This window comes from Bombina bombina, chromosome 1 (assembly GCF_027579735.1).
Source record: "Bombina bombina isolate aBomBom1 chromosome 1, aBomBom1.pri, whole genome shotgun sequence".
Taxonomy (NCBI): Eukaryota; Metazoa; Chordata; class Amphibia; order Anura; family Bombinatoridae; genus Bombina; species Bombina bombina.
In genome coordinates, this window is record NC_069499.1 from 1,120,779,106 (window position 1) to 1,120,796,995 (window position 17,890).

General features: G+C 41.4%; 1 protein-coding gene across 3 annotated transcripts in view; it reads left to right on the forward strand.

The window, feature by feature from the left end:
* GRB7 (growth factor receptor bound protein 7) overlaps positions 1–17,890 on the forward strand; it is a 260,167-nt gene that overhangs the window by 134,834 nt on the left and 107,443 nt on the right. For all 3 annotated transcript variants that reach the window (XM_053698126.1, XM_053698130.1, XM_053698139.1), the window contains 2 exons: positions 1,506–1,689; positions 15,912–16,044. In XM_053698126.1, the coding sequence (XP_053554101.1) occupies positions 1,506–1,689; positions 15,912–16,044 (317 nt within the window). The remainder of the gene's footprint in view (positions 1–1,505; positions 1,690–15,911; positions 16,045–17,890) is intronic.

Here is a 17,890-nt window from a genome sequence, read left to right on the forward strand (position 1 = left end):
ATGTGATTTCATCATGTGAGGACGTAACACATATTTAAGGTTAAGGGTAAAAAGTTAATATCTATATTTGAAAATGATCTTACTCTTCCAGCATGTTAGCTAAACCATGGTGTAATATTCATCTATATAAATATGTTTAGCTGACATTTACATTTCTTTATCAATGCTTCACACTGACGTGTAACAAGCATATAGAAAAACTAATTGTGGGTATGCCAAGGGTAGAACAGACACACAAAAGATAAAGGACTGATTTATACAACCAAGGATTTTAACACAACTTGATTTATTTAAATTATTCTATTTTGAAAAGTAATGTATTTAGTCAACAGAAATTGTGCATAAACCTTTTTAGTTGTCTAGGACAATAGAAATACAGACAATATCTCCTTAGTTATAAGAGTAAACAGACATCATTAAAATAAAATGTCACTGATTCTTGGTTAAAGGGACATGAAAACCAATTTATTTCATGATTTAGAAATATCATACAATGTTTAACAGCTTTCCATTTCACTTATACAATCAAATTTTCTTCATTCTCTTGGTATCCTTTGTTGAAGGAGCAGCAATGGATTACTGGGAGCTAGCTAAACACATTGGGTGAACCAGTGGCAAGGGACATTTATGTGCAGCCACCAATCAGCAGCTAGCAACCAGGAGTGAATTGCTGCTCCTGAACCTACCTAGGTACTCCAATATAACAAAGCCAATTAGACAATAGAAGTAAATTGGAAAGTCTGAAATCACATGCTCTGCCTGAATTATAAAAGAAAACTGTTGGCTTTCATGTCCCTTTAAGTATTGTGAAGAACTACGATGGTTATTTTACAGTAAGCAGCTGAAAGTGTTAATGAATACGGCCTGCCTCCTTTCAAGTTACTTTTTAAACCCAGGAGGAGTGAAGCAGGTCGAGTGCAGGTCAGAGCGTGGAAAGAAAATTAGCTGAAGAGGCAGAATCCATGCCAACAGTATGAGACAAACAGCAACCTGGAGGTTTAAAGGAACAGCCCATATGGAAACGATCCATCTGCCACAACTATAGTTAAACACTCCAGGTGTAGTTGCTTTCTGAGGTCCATATCTGTAGATTGTGGTGCACTTGCCTTAGTTACTAGATGGAAGAGCTATGTGCAGGGCTGTGTACTAACAGCTGCAGACGGCTGAGTACATGGCTAACCTTCTTTATCCAATCTAATGCCGAGCTTCTATGCACACAAGAGAATTTTTCCCAGTGGCCTTTTTTGATCAGTGGGTACTAAGGTAAACTGACTTCTGCTAGCATCATTTACTCTGAATAATATACTATGAAGCTAAAGCGATCTGTTAGTAAACTGTACTATGCCCAGCCTTTTAAATGTATTATTACCTAAAAATACAGACTTGCCTCCTTGCAGGGAAAATCACATTAATACAATGAACTGAAAATTACAGTATCTCAAAATTGCTAGTTTTGGCTCACTATCATTACAGAGATCTATATATCTTCTTTCTTTCTCTTCTAGGGGGTGAAATGGATTTGGAGGCCCTAGAAAGCAGCCATAGTCCAGCTCCAGATAACCTGTATGAGCGGGAAGGTTGTCTGACCAGAAGCCCCCATCCACAGAAAGGACACAGTGACAAAGCTGAACTCTCTGCACTAGAGGTAAAGAGGTCACAGCCACTGCTGATACAAGGTGGTAGATGGGGGTAAGTGTTATTAACCACTTCATATATACTGATGTTAAATGCAAAGGGTCAAGTATTGGGTGCTCAGTTTTTGGCAGAGAATGGTTAAATATATCAACAAATAAATAATGATAATGTTACTTTTTAAGGGATGTGAAAATATTATAGATAGATTCCTTAACATCACTGATCACTTGCACCTTCCATGCCACTGCTTGTTCTTGTCTGTCCTATTTTATATTACTAGGTTTTATTAAATATTGGCAGTAGATCATTAATAGGTTTCAACATGACCTTAAACTATAAACAGTGATATTTCTTTTTCATGAGTTTGAATTGTATAGAATTGACTGAAATCCATTGGCATCTTTTTTTATAATTATTGGGAACTCACTATAGGCTAGATTCAATAAAACTTCCTGCTCTGGCAAGATTGTTCCCTCTGGCCACCCATCACAGGCAATGGTGAGATTCATACTAAGAAGGGTTGTAAGCTTACAGGAGCAGGGAGTAGTGAGCTTAGTCCTATAGTACACAATGGACCTGGTAGCCTTCATCCTTGACATTAATTTAACTCTTGCTTCTAGACTTAATTATGGGTGTCACCATTTTGGCAACTAGATTACACTGCAGGTATGTAAAGGAGAGTTGCTATACGTTTAAACACAGCACTAAAATGTAGTGGAAGCTAGATTTCAACATGGCGGCACCCATGACTAGAGAGTAGTGGGAGAAAATCTCAATACTATGCTTATAAAATGCATTTCTTTCTAATGGTTGTGAGAGTCTACAACCTTACTCTTGGGAATTTAACACCTGGCCACCAGGAGGAGGCAAAGACACCCCACACTGGAGCTTTAAGTATCCCTCCTTCCCTCTCTCTCCCAGTAGTTTATTGCCTTGTCAAAGAGAGGGCAAGGACAGAGGTGCTAAAAAGATTTTTTTAATTTTGTATCAGAAGTATTTCCCTCAATGGAAAGTTCCTGGAAGAGAGGGACTTAGGAGGAAGCCACATTTGTCACTGGGAAGTTTCCAAGCTCCTCCTGTTGGCCAAGTGCAAGTTTCCTCCTTTGTAATTCCTGTTTGTGCTCTGTTATACAGTCTCAATCTCAGGCCCCAAGCACTGCTGCTGCAGCGGGAAAACTGCCTGTTTATGTTACTCAGGGTGGAGTGACTGATTTTGCTCCTACTTTTAAGAACCTCTTATAATCAGTGATGTCTAAAGCTATGGCTGCTATACCGCCTGCAAGTAAACGCTAGCGTCAGCTCAAGCATATCTCATCAGACTCTGCCTCTTGGGATATTAACCCAGCCCAACTGATTCATGAGACTTTGGGTTTTTCCTCCGCTTCTTCAGATGGGGAAGCTTTCCTCATAGGATTCTAGATCTGTGTTAGACAAGGAATCAGATGATATTACTTTTCAGTTTAAGATGGAGCATCTACGCTTCTTACTAAAGGAGATCCTGAGGATCCTAGGGGCACAAGAAGCCAAACCAGTTAAAAAGAAATCGGTACAGAAGTTAGATATGATTTTAAGACCTAGGTATAACGTTCCATATTCCTTCCCAGTACCAACTTTGATGCCTGAAATTGTAACTAAAGAATGGAAGAGATCGGGAGTCCCATTTTCTCCATCGCCTATTTTTGAGAAGCTTTTTCCTGTTCCTGAAACAAATTTGGAATTGTAGGGAACTATCCCTAAGGTTGATGGAGCAATATCTACCTTAGCCAGAAGAACCACTATCAATCTGGAACATAGTACCTCTTTCAAACATCATATGGACAGGAAACGGGAGTGTTATCTAAGAAAGGCTTTTCTGCAAGGTAGACTGTTATTTCAAACTGCAGTCAGCATTGCCACTGTGGCAGGTGCCGTGGCATTCTGGTGTGACTTTTTAAATGACTTAGTTTCTAAAGAATCTTTCTTGGAAGATATTCAAGACCATATCCAATGCCTAAAGATGGTGAAAGCAGGGGCAAAACTACAGGGGGTGCAGAGTTTGCAATTGCAACTGGGCCCCCAAGGGTGGGGGCCCAGCTTTAAATAAAAAAACCGTTGACCTGCCACTGCCTGCACTGATATCACGTGAGTGTTACATGATGCTTCACTTGTGTCTCTGACTACAGGGGTTAGTCTTTCTGTTTTACCCATTGGTGTTTATGTGTGTGTATGTGTGTATGTACTGTATGTGACTGTGTGTGTATTTATGCATGTATGTGTGTGTGTATGTTTGTGGAACCAACAAATTACAGACCTTGTTAATACAGCATGGGGGGGCGGGGGTAAACAGTGTCACTATACAGTACCACTATATAAAGTATGGGTGGCTGGACCATGTCACAGACTACTGTGGTCACTTTATAAAGTACTGGGGCGGGTAGGGTCAGGCCAGCCATCTCACCGGCAGATTACAGACTGTGTCACTGACTCACTATATACAGTACTGGTGGGTTAAACAGTGTCTCTATATACAGTAATAGGGGGTCAGACCATCTCACAGACTGTGTGCACAGGGTACCTCCTTTTGCAGACATGTAATCTGATTCCCATTTTTTTCTGTTAAATGTTATTACATTCACTTTTTTTGGGGGGGGGGAGCCCTTCTTAGATTCTTGCACCTGGGCCCTGTGGTTTCTAGTTACACCTCTGGGTGAACGCCTTCATTTGTGATGCGGTCATTCAGATTGTTTGTCTTAATGCAAAAAATACTGCCTTAGCGGTTCTGTGCCAAAGGGCCCTTTGGCTTATATCATGGTTCGCAGACATGGTCTCTAAATCTAGATTTTTAACTCTTGCCTGTCACAGGTGGCAAAGGAGCTTTTTTGCCACAGGACAAGAAGACTAGATCTAAAAGGAAGGTCCAACATTCGTTTCATTCCTTTCCCCAGAACAAGCACCAGAACCAGAAGTCGAACCTTCCCAAGCCCATCTGGAGACCTTCCTCAACTTGGAATAAGTTCAAGAAGGTCTCTTCCGACAAAGCAGCATGAAGGTGCGGCCTCCAATCCTGATTGAGTTCTAGTTGGGGTCAGGCTAAGCCTTTTTTCGAGAGGTTTGAGCAAGTTCTGTCCAATATTCTTGGATTATGGAAATAGTGTCTCAAGGATACAAGATAGGCTCTAGAACCTCCATGACCTTCATGAGGAAGATTTATCTCATTATCATTATCTCATTATCATTATCTCATCTCATTTCCAGACGTTCAGGAAAAAAAACATTACCTTTTGGTCTGGCTACCGCTCCTCGAGTTTTCATCAAGTTTCTGGGAGCACTTCTGTCAGTAATTTGGGCCCAGGGGGTATTGGTAGCACCTTACCTGGAAGATATCTTGGTTCACATGGAAAAGCTACGTCAGTTTCTTTGCAGTCATGGCTAGAAGATCAACGTTGCCAAGAGTTCCTTCATTCCAAAGAGTATGCTTTTTGGGAGTGATTATAGATTTAGTGGCTATGAAACTCCAATCAGCTTGCCAAAAGCTTCAGTTTACACTTGTTCCTTCAGTAGCTCATTGCATGGAGGTGGTGTGGCTCATGGTTACAACGTCAGATGCATATTCCATCTGCTCATTTTCATCTGCGTCCCCTCCAATTATGCATGCTGAGATAGTGGAACGGGGATCATTCAGATTTGTCACAGTCAATTTCTTTAGACCAACACGTGAGACAGTCTCTCTTGGTGGCTGGCCCCAGATCCAATCTCTTTGGGGATGAGCTTCCTCCAACTGACGTGACATATAATCACCATGCATGCCAGCCTGTAGGGATGGGGCAGTCTGGGGACATCTGAGGGCTCAAGGAGGCCATGACAGGAAGCGACCTTGCCTATCAATGTCCTGATAGGACTATCTTCAAGGCTTTACAAGTTTGGCATTGTCTTTGCTTTTGCCTGGTTCCATTTATGCATTTCCAGTCACACAATATAACGACCGTAGCATATATCAATCATCAGGGTCTGTAGCGATGCAAGAGGTGGCTAATATTCTTCAATGGGCATAGAGGTATTAGTGCACCATTTCAGCTATTCACGTTCAGGGAGGGGACAACTGGGAGGCAGACTATCTGAGTTGTCAGTTTCTACACTCGGGAGAGTGGTCTCTCAGCAATCTAATAGCTCGCTGGGGGTGCCCACAGATATGGCTCAAGGTCGCAAGTTCCTCAGGTGGAACTGGTAGGTGCCTTAACAGCTTTTTGGCAGTTGGTGTACATCTTTCCTCCAATAGTTCTCCTGCCGAGGGTGGTAGCCCTTCTCAAGCAAGAGAAGGTTCCAGCTATCCTCATTGCTCCAGCGTGGCCCAGAAGGACTTATCATGCCGACCTAGTTCGGTTGCCCTGTGCTCCTCCATGGCGTCTGCCTCAATGCCCAGATCTTCTAGTACAGGGTCCTTTTTCCATCAAAACCTGCAGTCTTCCAACTGCATGGAGAATGAACTGTTAATTATTGCTCAGAGAGGATTTTCTGGCTCTAGTTGATACTTTAATTCAGGCTCTTAAGCCTGTGACGAGAAAGATTTATCATAAGGTGTGGAAAACTTACCTGTCATGGTATTTGGATAGAGGTTACTTCTGTCATTTTGTGAGGAATCCCTTATTCTCTAGTTTCTTCAGGAGGGTCTGGATAAGGATTTATCTGCTAGTTCAATTAAGGGTCATCTTCAGCACTTTTTCAATGTTACTCCTTAGGAATTTGGCTCATCTTTCAGATATTCAATCCTTTTGTACAGGCCCTGATTAGAATTCGCCCTGTATTTAAGCTTATTTCCCCACTGGAGCCTTAACTTGGTTCTAAGGGTGTTACAGCTTCCTCCCTTTGAACTATTGCATGCTCTAGATATCAAATTGCTCTCTTGGAAGGTGCTGATTTTGTTGGCTATTTATGCTTAGAGAGTATCAGAATTATCAGCTTTATCTTGCAATCCCCCATGCTTAGTGTTTCACCAGGATAAGGCTTACAAACAGTATCTGGTTTTCTTTCGAAAGTGGTCTCATCTGAGAATATTAATCAGGAGAACATTGTTCCTTCTTTATGCCCTAATCTGAGGCCTTCAAAGGAGAGACTTTTGCATGACTTATATGTGGTTGGGGCATTGAAGTTCTATGTGGAAGCTAAAAAGTATTTTCATCATCTTGTTTGTCATGTATTCAGGCATGCACAGAGGCAGAAGGCTATGGCCATTTCTGTATTGTTCTCGTTAATGAGTCTAATCCATCAAGCTTACTTGTATGCGGGTCAGCAACCACCTGCTAAGATTACTGCTCATTCTACCCTCTCAGTTTCCATTTCATAAGCTTTCTGGAATGAGGCATCTGTAGAACAGATATGCAGAGCCGCAAATTGGTCATCTTTGCATGCGTTCACAAAGTTTTACCGGTTTGATGTTTTTGCTTCGGCTGCATTTGGTAGGGAGGTCCTACCTTTATTTTTGTCCAACCCAGTTTTTTGGTTGGCTCCACAGCTTTGGTATAAGAGTAAGGTTGTGGACTCTCACAACCATTAGAAAAAATATATATATAATTTATTCTTACCAGATAAATGTATTTCTTTCTTAGTTGTAAGAGTCCACAAACCCACCCATATCTTTTTGCTGTTGCCAGCAGTTCTAGTTTGCACCTCTTTACCCCACTTATCTCTTTGTCTTTCCTTTACTCTCTTAACTTGGCTATACATACTACTGGGAGAGAAAGGGAAGTAGGAGGGATACTTAAAGCTCTGGTATGGGGTGTCTTTGCCTCCTCTTGTAAGGTTGTGGACTCTCACTACCAAGAGAAATTATTTTATCAGGTAATAATACATTTAGGTTTTTAATGTCCCTTTCATTCCGAGGCACCTGGAAACGCCCTGTTCACTGTCCTCACCAGCACTGTGGGATATATTTAACATAGGAAAGGATGTGTATAATTGTAACAATTTTTAAATTAATTTTCCTTACTACAGTATTTGAAAATAAAATGTAAATCTGCATAGTGTGTTTTAACTTTGTTTTACATTAATTGTACATTTTCAATGAAAATGTTAGGCTTATTTATATTTTATTCTCAAATACTGAAAGAAGAAAAACAAAATGAGATAGTTACAATGATATATTCAAGAGAAATAGTGAACCCCCCCCAGTGAGCTCCTAACATTTCAATGTCTTTGTTTTCTTTATAAATTTAGCAAGAGCGGTCAGAGACTGTGCAAGGCATGTCATCTTTCTGTGAAGCTTTATTGAATTTCTCCCATTAATACCAAGATGTGCACTATATACATCTAGCTTAGATCTTAGTTTACATTCCTAAAATACTCAGGATCCCTCAAGTTAAGTTTGCAAACATCCATATACAGGTGGCCCTCGTTTTACAACGATTCAATTTACACCGTTTCAGAATAACAACCTTTTTTTCCAGTCATGTGACTGCTATTGAAAAGCATTGAGAAGCAGTGCATTTATTAAAATAGCCAGTAGGTGGAGCTGTCCACTTGTGTTGCAGCAAAGCTAAGCAAGCTGAAATTAATATGTTTAACCAGACCTGGGCTATTGAGCAGATTTCAAAGGAACAAGATCTTCCTGTCTATAAATCAGTCCAGATTGTAATGCATAGAAAGAACTGTTTGCAGAAAAATGCAAGTGAAGTCTGTGTTGTGATTATTTTATTAGGTTTATAATGCTGTCTAGCATTTAAAGTCTGCATTTAAAAGCTTTTAAAATAATATATTAGTTGTAACTTATAACAATTTTGAGAGGGGGCTGGAACCTATCACCATCACTTCCCATTGACTTACATTATAAACTGGGTTTCAATTTACAACGGTTTCGATTTACAACCATTCCTTCTGGAACCTAACCCCGGTGTAAACTGAAGGCTACCTGTAAATGTAAATCTGCATCTTTCTTATATTCCTTCAATATTTGTTTCTAGCTAGTTATACCTAACATTCCACTTTCTAGTTTATCAATCTCATACATCCAAGTTACCTCTTTATAATGTATCAACCTGATATTATCAAGATACGTGATTACTATTTACTCAAAACACTTTTATGTAATTTTTTTTATTTTAAAGTCACAATCTTTTATTTAGGTTTTTTATTTTTATAAATTACAACATATAATACGTATCCAGACACAATAATAATCAGAAAACAGGTTATTTTCTTCTTAAATGTAAAGAGTCCACAGCTGCATTCATTACTTTTCGGAATTAAGAACCTGGACACCAGGAGGAGGCAAAGACACCCCATCCAAAAGCTTAAATACTCCTCCCACTCCCCTCATTCCCCAGTCATTCTTTGCCTTTTGACCCAGGAGGTTGGCAGAGAAGTGTCAGAATTTGTTTTGTCTCTTATGGAGGGTAGTTCTCTTCGGCATGGGACTGGAGTTTTAAGTAATCCTGTCAGTCTCTCAGTGAGGGCTTGGATTAAAGTTAGAGTCCAGAGATGCAGGAAGAGTCTTTCTGCGAAACCATCCCGACTCATGTTAACAGCTCCTCAAGCAATCGGCGTTGTCGAACTTTGCTCTGCTGCCTGCATTCTTCTCTCAAGTCCATGGCGGAGGCGATGCTACTATTCGTCACACTTGAAAGGCCGTGTTCCTGTTACACAGCGTAGATTCCGGTAAGATTGTTTATTTTACTTTTTTTATGAATGTACTGTAATGCAATTGTGTTCCCGAGAGGCTACCACCTTGCGGGTCTAACTTATCATAAGGGTCTCAGTGAGTCTCCTTTAGCATCTTGGAATCAAGGGTTAATATGTCCTGAGGGGGGTTATTGAACAGGGGGGTTTATAATCATGTTTGTTATGTGATTCAACCTGCTTATGTGTGGTGTTTACAGGCTCGTGGTTGGAACATTGAGGCCTTTGGAAGTGACGCAACCTTAGGGTTTGGTGCACTTTTTTGGACGATATGGTTCACCTTGTGGTCAGGCGTGGTTACGCTCAGTCTTCCATTTCCGCATTCCCGACCATGTGGCGAAGGAGAAATTCTGGTTCGCAGGGGTCTGGTCATATGAGGTGGTGAGTGCCCCAGCCATTGTGGGGGTCAGGTGCCATTTTTGTGTTAATCTTTAGTACATATTTACCTTTCCTCTATCAAGTTATGGAGGATTCTGATGCTGAGATTGTGCAAAATTCAGATTCCGTTATGGAGGATTCTGATACTGAGACTATTTTAATTTCAGATTCTGCGTCCGGTCAAGAATCCGGTTTGGCCTCGTTGACACATGTCAACCAGTTTTGTTCTATATGCCATATAAGAGTGCCTGGTTCCTCGGGTTCGGGGAACCAAAGGTCAGCTGTGCCATCCGCCTCTGGGGATCCTGTCCTCCAAGAGGCGAGTTCCGTACCGCTCCATACTTCTACATATGCAGGTAACCCAGTTTATGATTATTCCTCCATGCAGGGCGATGTGTTCCCCCCGGAGGTTGCAGCACGTTTTCGCTTCAACATATTTTTGGCGATTATTCGTCTGCAGAGTCCGGACGTTTATGTGCGTTTGTGCTTGTGCCCTATTGTCCCGGGGCTACCACCTTGGGGAGGACCTGTACAGTTCCCTGTGGGGGTAACTGTCCCTGAGTGTTGTGCCTTCCGTTATAGAGTGGCGCGTCTTTGTGTCCTACTCAGACATGTTTTTCAGTTATTAAATGATCCTACCCTTCTCGGATACATGAATTTTCAGTCTGCTTCGAATGGTACACCTTAGTAGACATGTGGGGATGATGTAATCTCCTGATTGTTCTTGTTTGAGATCCTTCCCAGTTTGTTTGGATTAGGGCTCCTTTCGGCTGGTAGGCCTGTTTCCTTATTGGGCGTTAACCTACGGGTTGCCTTATATTTTCCTTTTATTCGGTTAGGATGTCTTTATTTAGTTTATTATTTTCCTTTGGGAATCTTACACTGGGATCGATGCTTTCTGTTACTTCGGCGGAAGTGTTTTTGGGGACATATTTGTCCTATGTTTGTTTGTTTCCCTTCTTCCCCTCTGAGGGAGGATTTATACGGCCTGACGGTTGGGACCCAGATGCAGGCTAGTCCTGTTGGGTTCGGTTCTATCTTGTGGCTGTTCAGACACGTGGCGCTGTTCTGTTGGCGAGTCCGGTCAAGGTGCAGAGTGCTCATGTTATCTTTTCTTTTCCATTCAACAAAGCATTCTAGAGGATCTGAGGGTCTAAAAGACAAGAAGGATTGTCTCAGTCTTTATAGCCTTTGATTTGGATGACTGGGTCAGTGGATTCTCTACTGCATCATTCTATGGCGTCTGGTATTACCGGATCCTAGTGTTCTGCTCCCACGTGGTGGAGAGTTGGAGGGCTTAGCGCATTCTTCCTGCCGTGTGGCGGTTTGGCCTTTTTTCCCTTGAGGCTCGAGGAATGTCCTCGGACTGGTCCTCTGCAGCTAGTAAGTTAAAGGGTAGTTGGCTGCCTTGTAGTGGTTGGGTTGCAGATTGTAACCAGCTGCATCCATTGCACATTGACTGTGTACTGTCTAGCTGTTTTTATGAGAATTATTTGATCTCCCTCTGTGATCTCCATGTTAGGCCTCCTTTTAGGGGCCTGGGAGATGTTTGTTCCCTGTTGGGGACACTGGGCATGGTCTCCTTGAGCTTGTTTGGGGTTCCTCCCGGAAACTGGGGATGGTTTGCGCCCCTTCTCCCTGTGTTCATCCGCTTGTGCAGAGGTGATGTGGAGACCAGCCTTTGCTCGAGTGGTTATGACCTCAAGGTATCCCCTTGCCTTATTGTCTTGAGGCTGTTGGTGAGTCTAGAAGCTCTAGCGTCGTTGCAGGACTTTTTACTGCCTTGGCTCCATGGAGAGTGGGACTTCAGCAATGGGTGGTCTCTTCCTTAGGTCGGGACTTGCGAGTTTTTCTCGTTATCCAGGTGATCTGGATATCGCATTTAGTATCCCCTGTAGTCTGGGTTGTTATTCAGACGGGGTGTTAAGTTTGCGGGTACTGTTTATCTAAACAATTGGGAGTTCGGGCCTGTTCTCCCTGGGGCTTCCGGTTGCTGGTTTTCCTTCAGCATTGGGTTGTTACCGGACCTTTAGGCTCCAGGGTTGGTTCGGAGTTTCCCAGTTCCTTGAAAATTGGACTATGTCCTTTTGCTCGGATTCTTGATCTGGTCTTGGTTGGCCAGGTTTATCTGAGTGTCGTTGCTTGTTGGGGCTTATGTTGCACCTTAGTTTCCCTTAGTCAGCTTGTCAGTATCCGTCGAATTCATGGCTCTGTTGGTGAATGGATTTGCAGTTTCACTAATGCTGCTGTTGCGCATTGACTGCGTGTTAGCAGGCTAGTTTTGGGGAAATCACTTTCAGGTGTGATTGTTCTCTCCTTTATCCTGTAGCTTCACGGCTTTTGAATGGTGCTGCCTGTTAGCCCGTTCCCCTTCTTGGATGAGAGCTTAGTTTCCTTTTAGAGAGAGGTGATCCTTTTCTTAAGGCTTCTCCTGGGTCAGGATTTGGGACCTGTGAGTTCCCTAACTGAGGAGGTTTCTCTCTCTGGATACGTTCCGTTTGGAGGCTTACTGGCTCGGTGTCAAGACTAAGTGGACCTTTTTGCTAGATCCTTGGGTCTGCGGTCCTGTTGTCTGTTCTAGGGAGTCGGGCTGCACCCGTGATCTGTTGGATTGGCTGTGGCCATTCTTTCGCTTGTTTTGTGCCAGTTTTGGGGTGCTTCTGTTTCCCTGTCTCAGACCTACCATGGCTGGGGTTCTCACCCGGTTGGGAGTGGGTTCTGAGAGCCATTGTCATCTTTAGAGTCTAGGTGGGCTAGCTGGACGGCTAGTTCCGCATTCTCATGCTCTGTGGCTACTCTGTACTGTAGCAGACTGAGGGTTGCTAGTTTGTTCCCTGGCAAGGTCTCCTCAGCCTTTCCTTTCGAGGTTGATATAATGAGCAGCGCTTTGTGTCTCTTAAAGGGTGTTAGCCACATTCGCATAGTAGCTAGCTGGTTACCTAAGCTTACCAGCAAAAGGTGAAGGATTGTTCCATCTCGGGTTTGGGGTGTCTGTCCTTTTCTTGGGGGACCTCGTGGAGGTTATAATCCCCTTTGTTTGGTTGAACTGTGGGTAGGTCTTGCAACCTGGATTGCCTAGAGGGTGCCCTCTGTCTAGGCGTTGGCTTTTGCTCTCAGCAAGTATTCCCTTTGTCATCCTGAGGATGGGAGCGTGTTCTGGACTTAAGGTTTTTCGTCTGGGTCTGCTACAAGTTTTTTTGTAGTGGGATACTTCGGTGTTCCCAGTTCAGGACTCTGTGATGACTCCGTCCTCTGTTGTCCTTGGTGCTTTTGCACAATGTTTGAGAGAACGTTTTCTCTGTTTCTATGCCTGGTCATGCACCTACGGTTTCCTTGGTTTAGGCTGGTGTTCCCTTCTTTAGTGAGGGGTGTGTGAGGAGGAACCGTCTGTTGGGTGATGGTGTCTCTTAGAGACCTGTTGGCTCAGTTGAGTCCGTTTTTTGCGGTCTCTGGCTTGGCCCTGGACTACCTGCAGGTCTGTGTCATCGGGGGCCTTTTTTTTCAAAGTTTCTCAGCTTCGGACGAAGCTGGGTTTTTTCTTATGGGTAGTGGTTTCAGGCTTGGTGCCCTAAATATGGGCCACCTACTGTACCCTCCCGTCTTGGCATTCAGTGTCCTCTATAGCTTGGGTATTGTTTCCCAAAAGTAATGAATGCAGCTGTGGTCTCTTTCCATTTAAGAAGAAAAACATAAATTATGCTTACCTGATAATTTTATTTTCTTCTGATGGAAAGAGTCCACAGCTCCCCACCCGTAATTTTTATGTGGGGCTTCCTTATTTATTCTTCTGGCACCTTTCACCCTGATATTTCTTCTACTGTTCCTTGTTCCTCGGCAGAATGACTGGGGGATGAGGGTAGTGGGAGGAGTATTTAAGCCTTTTGCTGGGGTGTCTTTGCCTCCTCCTGGTGGCCAGGTTCTTAATTCCCAAAAGTAATGAATGCAGCCGTGGACTCTTTCCATCAGAATAAAAGAAAATCATTGGATAAGCATTTTATGTTTTTCAGGTCAATATAGCAAAATACACAGTTATTGTGTGTTAGATGTTAATCCACATGTTATCTGAGAATATAGTTGGCCTAATAAAAACGGCAAAGTAATAACCTGTTTCTTAATTGTAGACACACAATAATATGAGAGTGATAACCTAAATCAATATGCGCAAAGTAGATTAATAGCAGTAATAGTAGATTAAATATGTATTTAATAATATTGAGCATATATAAGTGAAACCTAATTTTTTTCTGGCAAATATTCCTCTCAAATCTTAGAAGATCACTCTTGGACCTGGCTTCTCTAATGGTACAAAGAAGAGGAAGACTAGCAGTTGAGATGGCCACTCTTGGGCCTTAGTACATATAAAAAGAAAAATCAGTATCTGATACCAGTTAATTGTTCTAAGATATACAAAGAATTACAACAGTGAATGTAAGAGCTATGACAGCTTGTACTAAAAAGTTATGAAAAAGTTGTATATTTAGTATAGTTACTAGATACAAGTACGAAACATATACAATGGAACCGTAGAGACAAGTTACAGGCTATTGCAGCAGTTGTCGACTTATAGCTGATAAGCTTAAACAATCCTGATAATATGAAATATAAACTCTTTGGGTAATCTTTGGGAGTCCTCATTGATAGATTACAAATTTAATATGTAGCACAAAATCTGGCAGAAAAGAAGCCTTATGAATGATAACAGGGGAGTAAGCTACAGCTAATAAAGTCACCCCATGAGATCTCTCTAAGAATATAAAAGATTTAAGATATATATTATGCAAACTTTTAAAGGAAGCAGACCACTTCTTAACAATTACAGTGGCAGAAGTTAAATTTCTGTTCTTGAGTGGCTACTCAAAACTGGACACAATAGACCCCAATGCCTCAGCTGTCGAAAAAAGTGCCACCAGTGACCGGACGGGTATTAGTGAGTAGCATATTACACCTTTACTGCTGCCAAGAAGAAATAAAAAACTCATGTACAAGATGAGTCAGAGCAATATGCGCTAAGGTATCATGATAAGATTCAGACAGGGAATTCCCAGAACCACTTCCCAGTAAGAAACCCTGCTTTAATTAATTAAGGGCCAGTTCTCCTTAATACTAAAAATATATGAACTGAGGGTATTAGGAAGTGTAGCTGTTGTTTGAGCTTAATATAATGGAAACCATAAATAACAGGGATTAAGAGCATCATAATAGTTTGACAAATATTAAACTTATTAAAACAGGGGACTAACTGCAAGAGTCTCAAATACTTTTATGTAATTGTAACCCTCTAATATACCACTGAAAAGACATGTATTTACTTTGCAATCCTGAAATTACTAAACATATCTTTCAGTTTTACAATCCCAATGTCTTTAAAATACCTCTGTTTAGTTTATCACATCCATGTTGATAAACCCAAGGTACAGTTTAGCAGTTTATATGTTTGAAACAGTATCTAAGATTGCAACATAAAAAATGTGTCTTTGGTATATCAACAGCATAAACTATAGAGGGATATTTGTTGCACAACAAGATTGCAGCTAGAAATAGAAAGTCTTTTATTAGGATGGATGGATGTAATTTACATCATTTTATACCAAATATATACCTTTCTAGTTAAAGGACCACTCAACACCGTAGCTTTTCATAAGCAACAAATGCAAGATAACAAGACAATGCAATAGCACTTAGTCTGAACTTCAAATGAGTAGTAGATTTTTTTTTTCAGACAATTTTAAAAGTTATGTCTATTTCCACTCCCCCTGTACCATGTGACAGCCATCAGCCAATCACAAATGCATACATGTACCATGTGACAGTTATCAGCCAATCAAAAATGCATACACGCTTACTCTGTGAATTCTTGCACATGCTCAGTAGGAGCTGGTGACTCAAAAAGTTTAAATATAAAAAGATTTTGCACATTTTGTTAATGGAAGTAAACTGGAAAGTTGTTTAAAATTGCATGTTCTATCTGAATAATGAAAGTTTAATTTTGACTTGAGTGTCCCTTTAATAAATCTGATATGCTGAATATATGGTTTTCTAATTTATCAGCTTGAGTTACCAAAATTGTAACTTTCTTATTACCCTGATAAATCTGTTGACACAAGTTTCTAGTTTCTAATAAATGTGTATTTTGATCCTGAAGTACTCAAGCAAATTGTGCTAGCATTGGCCGTAATATATACAAAATACGAATTTCTCATTTAGACAAATGATCTACCCTGAGATGTTTTTACACATTCTCTACATTACAGGAGATTACGAGATGAAGAGTCCAGATCAGCTTCCCTCCCTGACATCCCAAACCCATTTCCAGAGCTTTGCAGTTCCTCTCCAATCCTGAGCAACACGCCAAGTGGCCGATCCCCACAGGAAGGCGGCCCCCATGTAAGTCCAATGTAAAAATTCTACTCTTAATATGTTCTGGGTTTTCTCTCTCTCTTTCTCTGTATTTCTGTGTTTTATCTAGTTTGTCTTCCACCCTCGTTTTTGTTTCTTGACATTTAATTACAATTAACTATTACTAACATCGGCTATCAGGGATGTATTTTGGATAAGGCTAACTAGGCCTATTTTCTAGGGCAGCAGACATTAGAGAAGGGGCTGACAATTTCTCCTACATTGGTGTGTCCAGTCCACGGCTTCATCCTTACTTGTGGGATATTCTCTTCCCCGAAAGGAAATGTCAAAGAGAGCACAGCAAAAGCTGCCCATATAGCCCCCCCCTCTGGCTCCGCCCCCCAGTCATTCTCTTTGCCGCTCTGAACAAGTAGCATCTCCACGGGGATGGTAAAGAGTATGTGGTGTTAGTTGTAGTTTTATTTCTTCTATCAAGAGTTTGTTATTTTAAAATAGTGCCGGTTTGTACTATTTACTGTACAACAGAAAGTGATGAAGAGTTCTGTTAAAAGAGGAGTATGATTTTAGCAACAGTAACTAAAATCCATTGCTGTTCCCACGCAGGACTGTTAAGCCCAGAGAACTTCAGTTGGGGGGAACAGTTTGCAGACTTTTCTGCTCCAGGTATGACTAGTCTCTTTTCTCACAAGACATAGTAATGCTAGAAGACTGTCATTTCCCTTTTGGGATCGGTAAGCCATTTTCTTAGACTCATAACAGAATGAAGGCTTATAAATGGGCTATATACTGGTTGACACTATTGTGGGCTAAATCGATTGATTTATATAATATTTATATGATTTTTGGAGTGTTTTGAGACTTGGAAACACTTTTGGGAACGTTTTATTACGCCTGGCAGTTTGTTAGACATCTAATCTAGTCAGGAAGGCCCCTTCACTCTGGTATGCAGAGGGAGGAAGCCTCATTTTCGCGCCTTAATTTCGCAGTTACTTCTGGAAGCAGTGCATGCAGCTTCATGTGAGAGGGTCCTGTGGCCACAAAAACGATTCTAAGAGGCTTATTTCTGTGGTGAATATCCCCCAAGGAAGGTAAAGCCGCAGCAAAAGGCTGTGGCAGGGACTGTAGTGGGTTTAAACTGCTAAATTGAACAATTAGCTCCGGTTTGCTCATTTAAGGGGTTAAAGACTTGAAATTTGGTGTGCAATACTTTCAAAGCATTAAGACAATAGGGTGCAAATTTCGTAAAAATCAGATAATTCCTTCATAGTTTTTCAAACATTCACAAATAAAGTGTACTCTGTTTATTATTTAAAGAGACAGTAACGGTTTTGTTTAAAAACGTTTTTTTTTCACTAATAGCCTGACTAAGTCTGTCTAACATGTCTGTACCTTCAGATAGATTATGTTCTGTGTGTATGGAGGCCAAGGTTATTCCCCCTTTAAATGTATGTGAAAATTGTGCCATGGCGTCCAAACAAAGTAAGGACAGTAATGTCACATTTAATAAGGTTGCCCAAGATGATTCTTCAAATGAAGGTAGTGGGGATAGTTCATCATCCTCTCCTTCTGTGTCAACACCAGTTTTGCCCACGCAGGCGACACCTAGTACATCTAGCGCGCCAATGCTTGTTACTATGCAACAGTTAACTGCAGTAATGGATAATTCTATAGCAAATCTTTTATCCAAACTGCCAACACTTCCCAGAAAGCGTGATTGCTCAGTTTTGAATACAGAGGATGAGCAAGTGGGCGCTGATGATAGTTTATCTGTAATACCCTCACACCAGTCTGAATTGGCAGTGAGGGAGGGGCTATCTGAGGGAGAAATTTCTGATTCAGGAAAAGTTTCTCAGCAGGCAGAACCTGATATCAT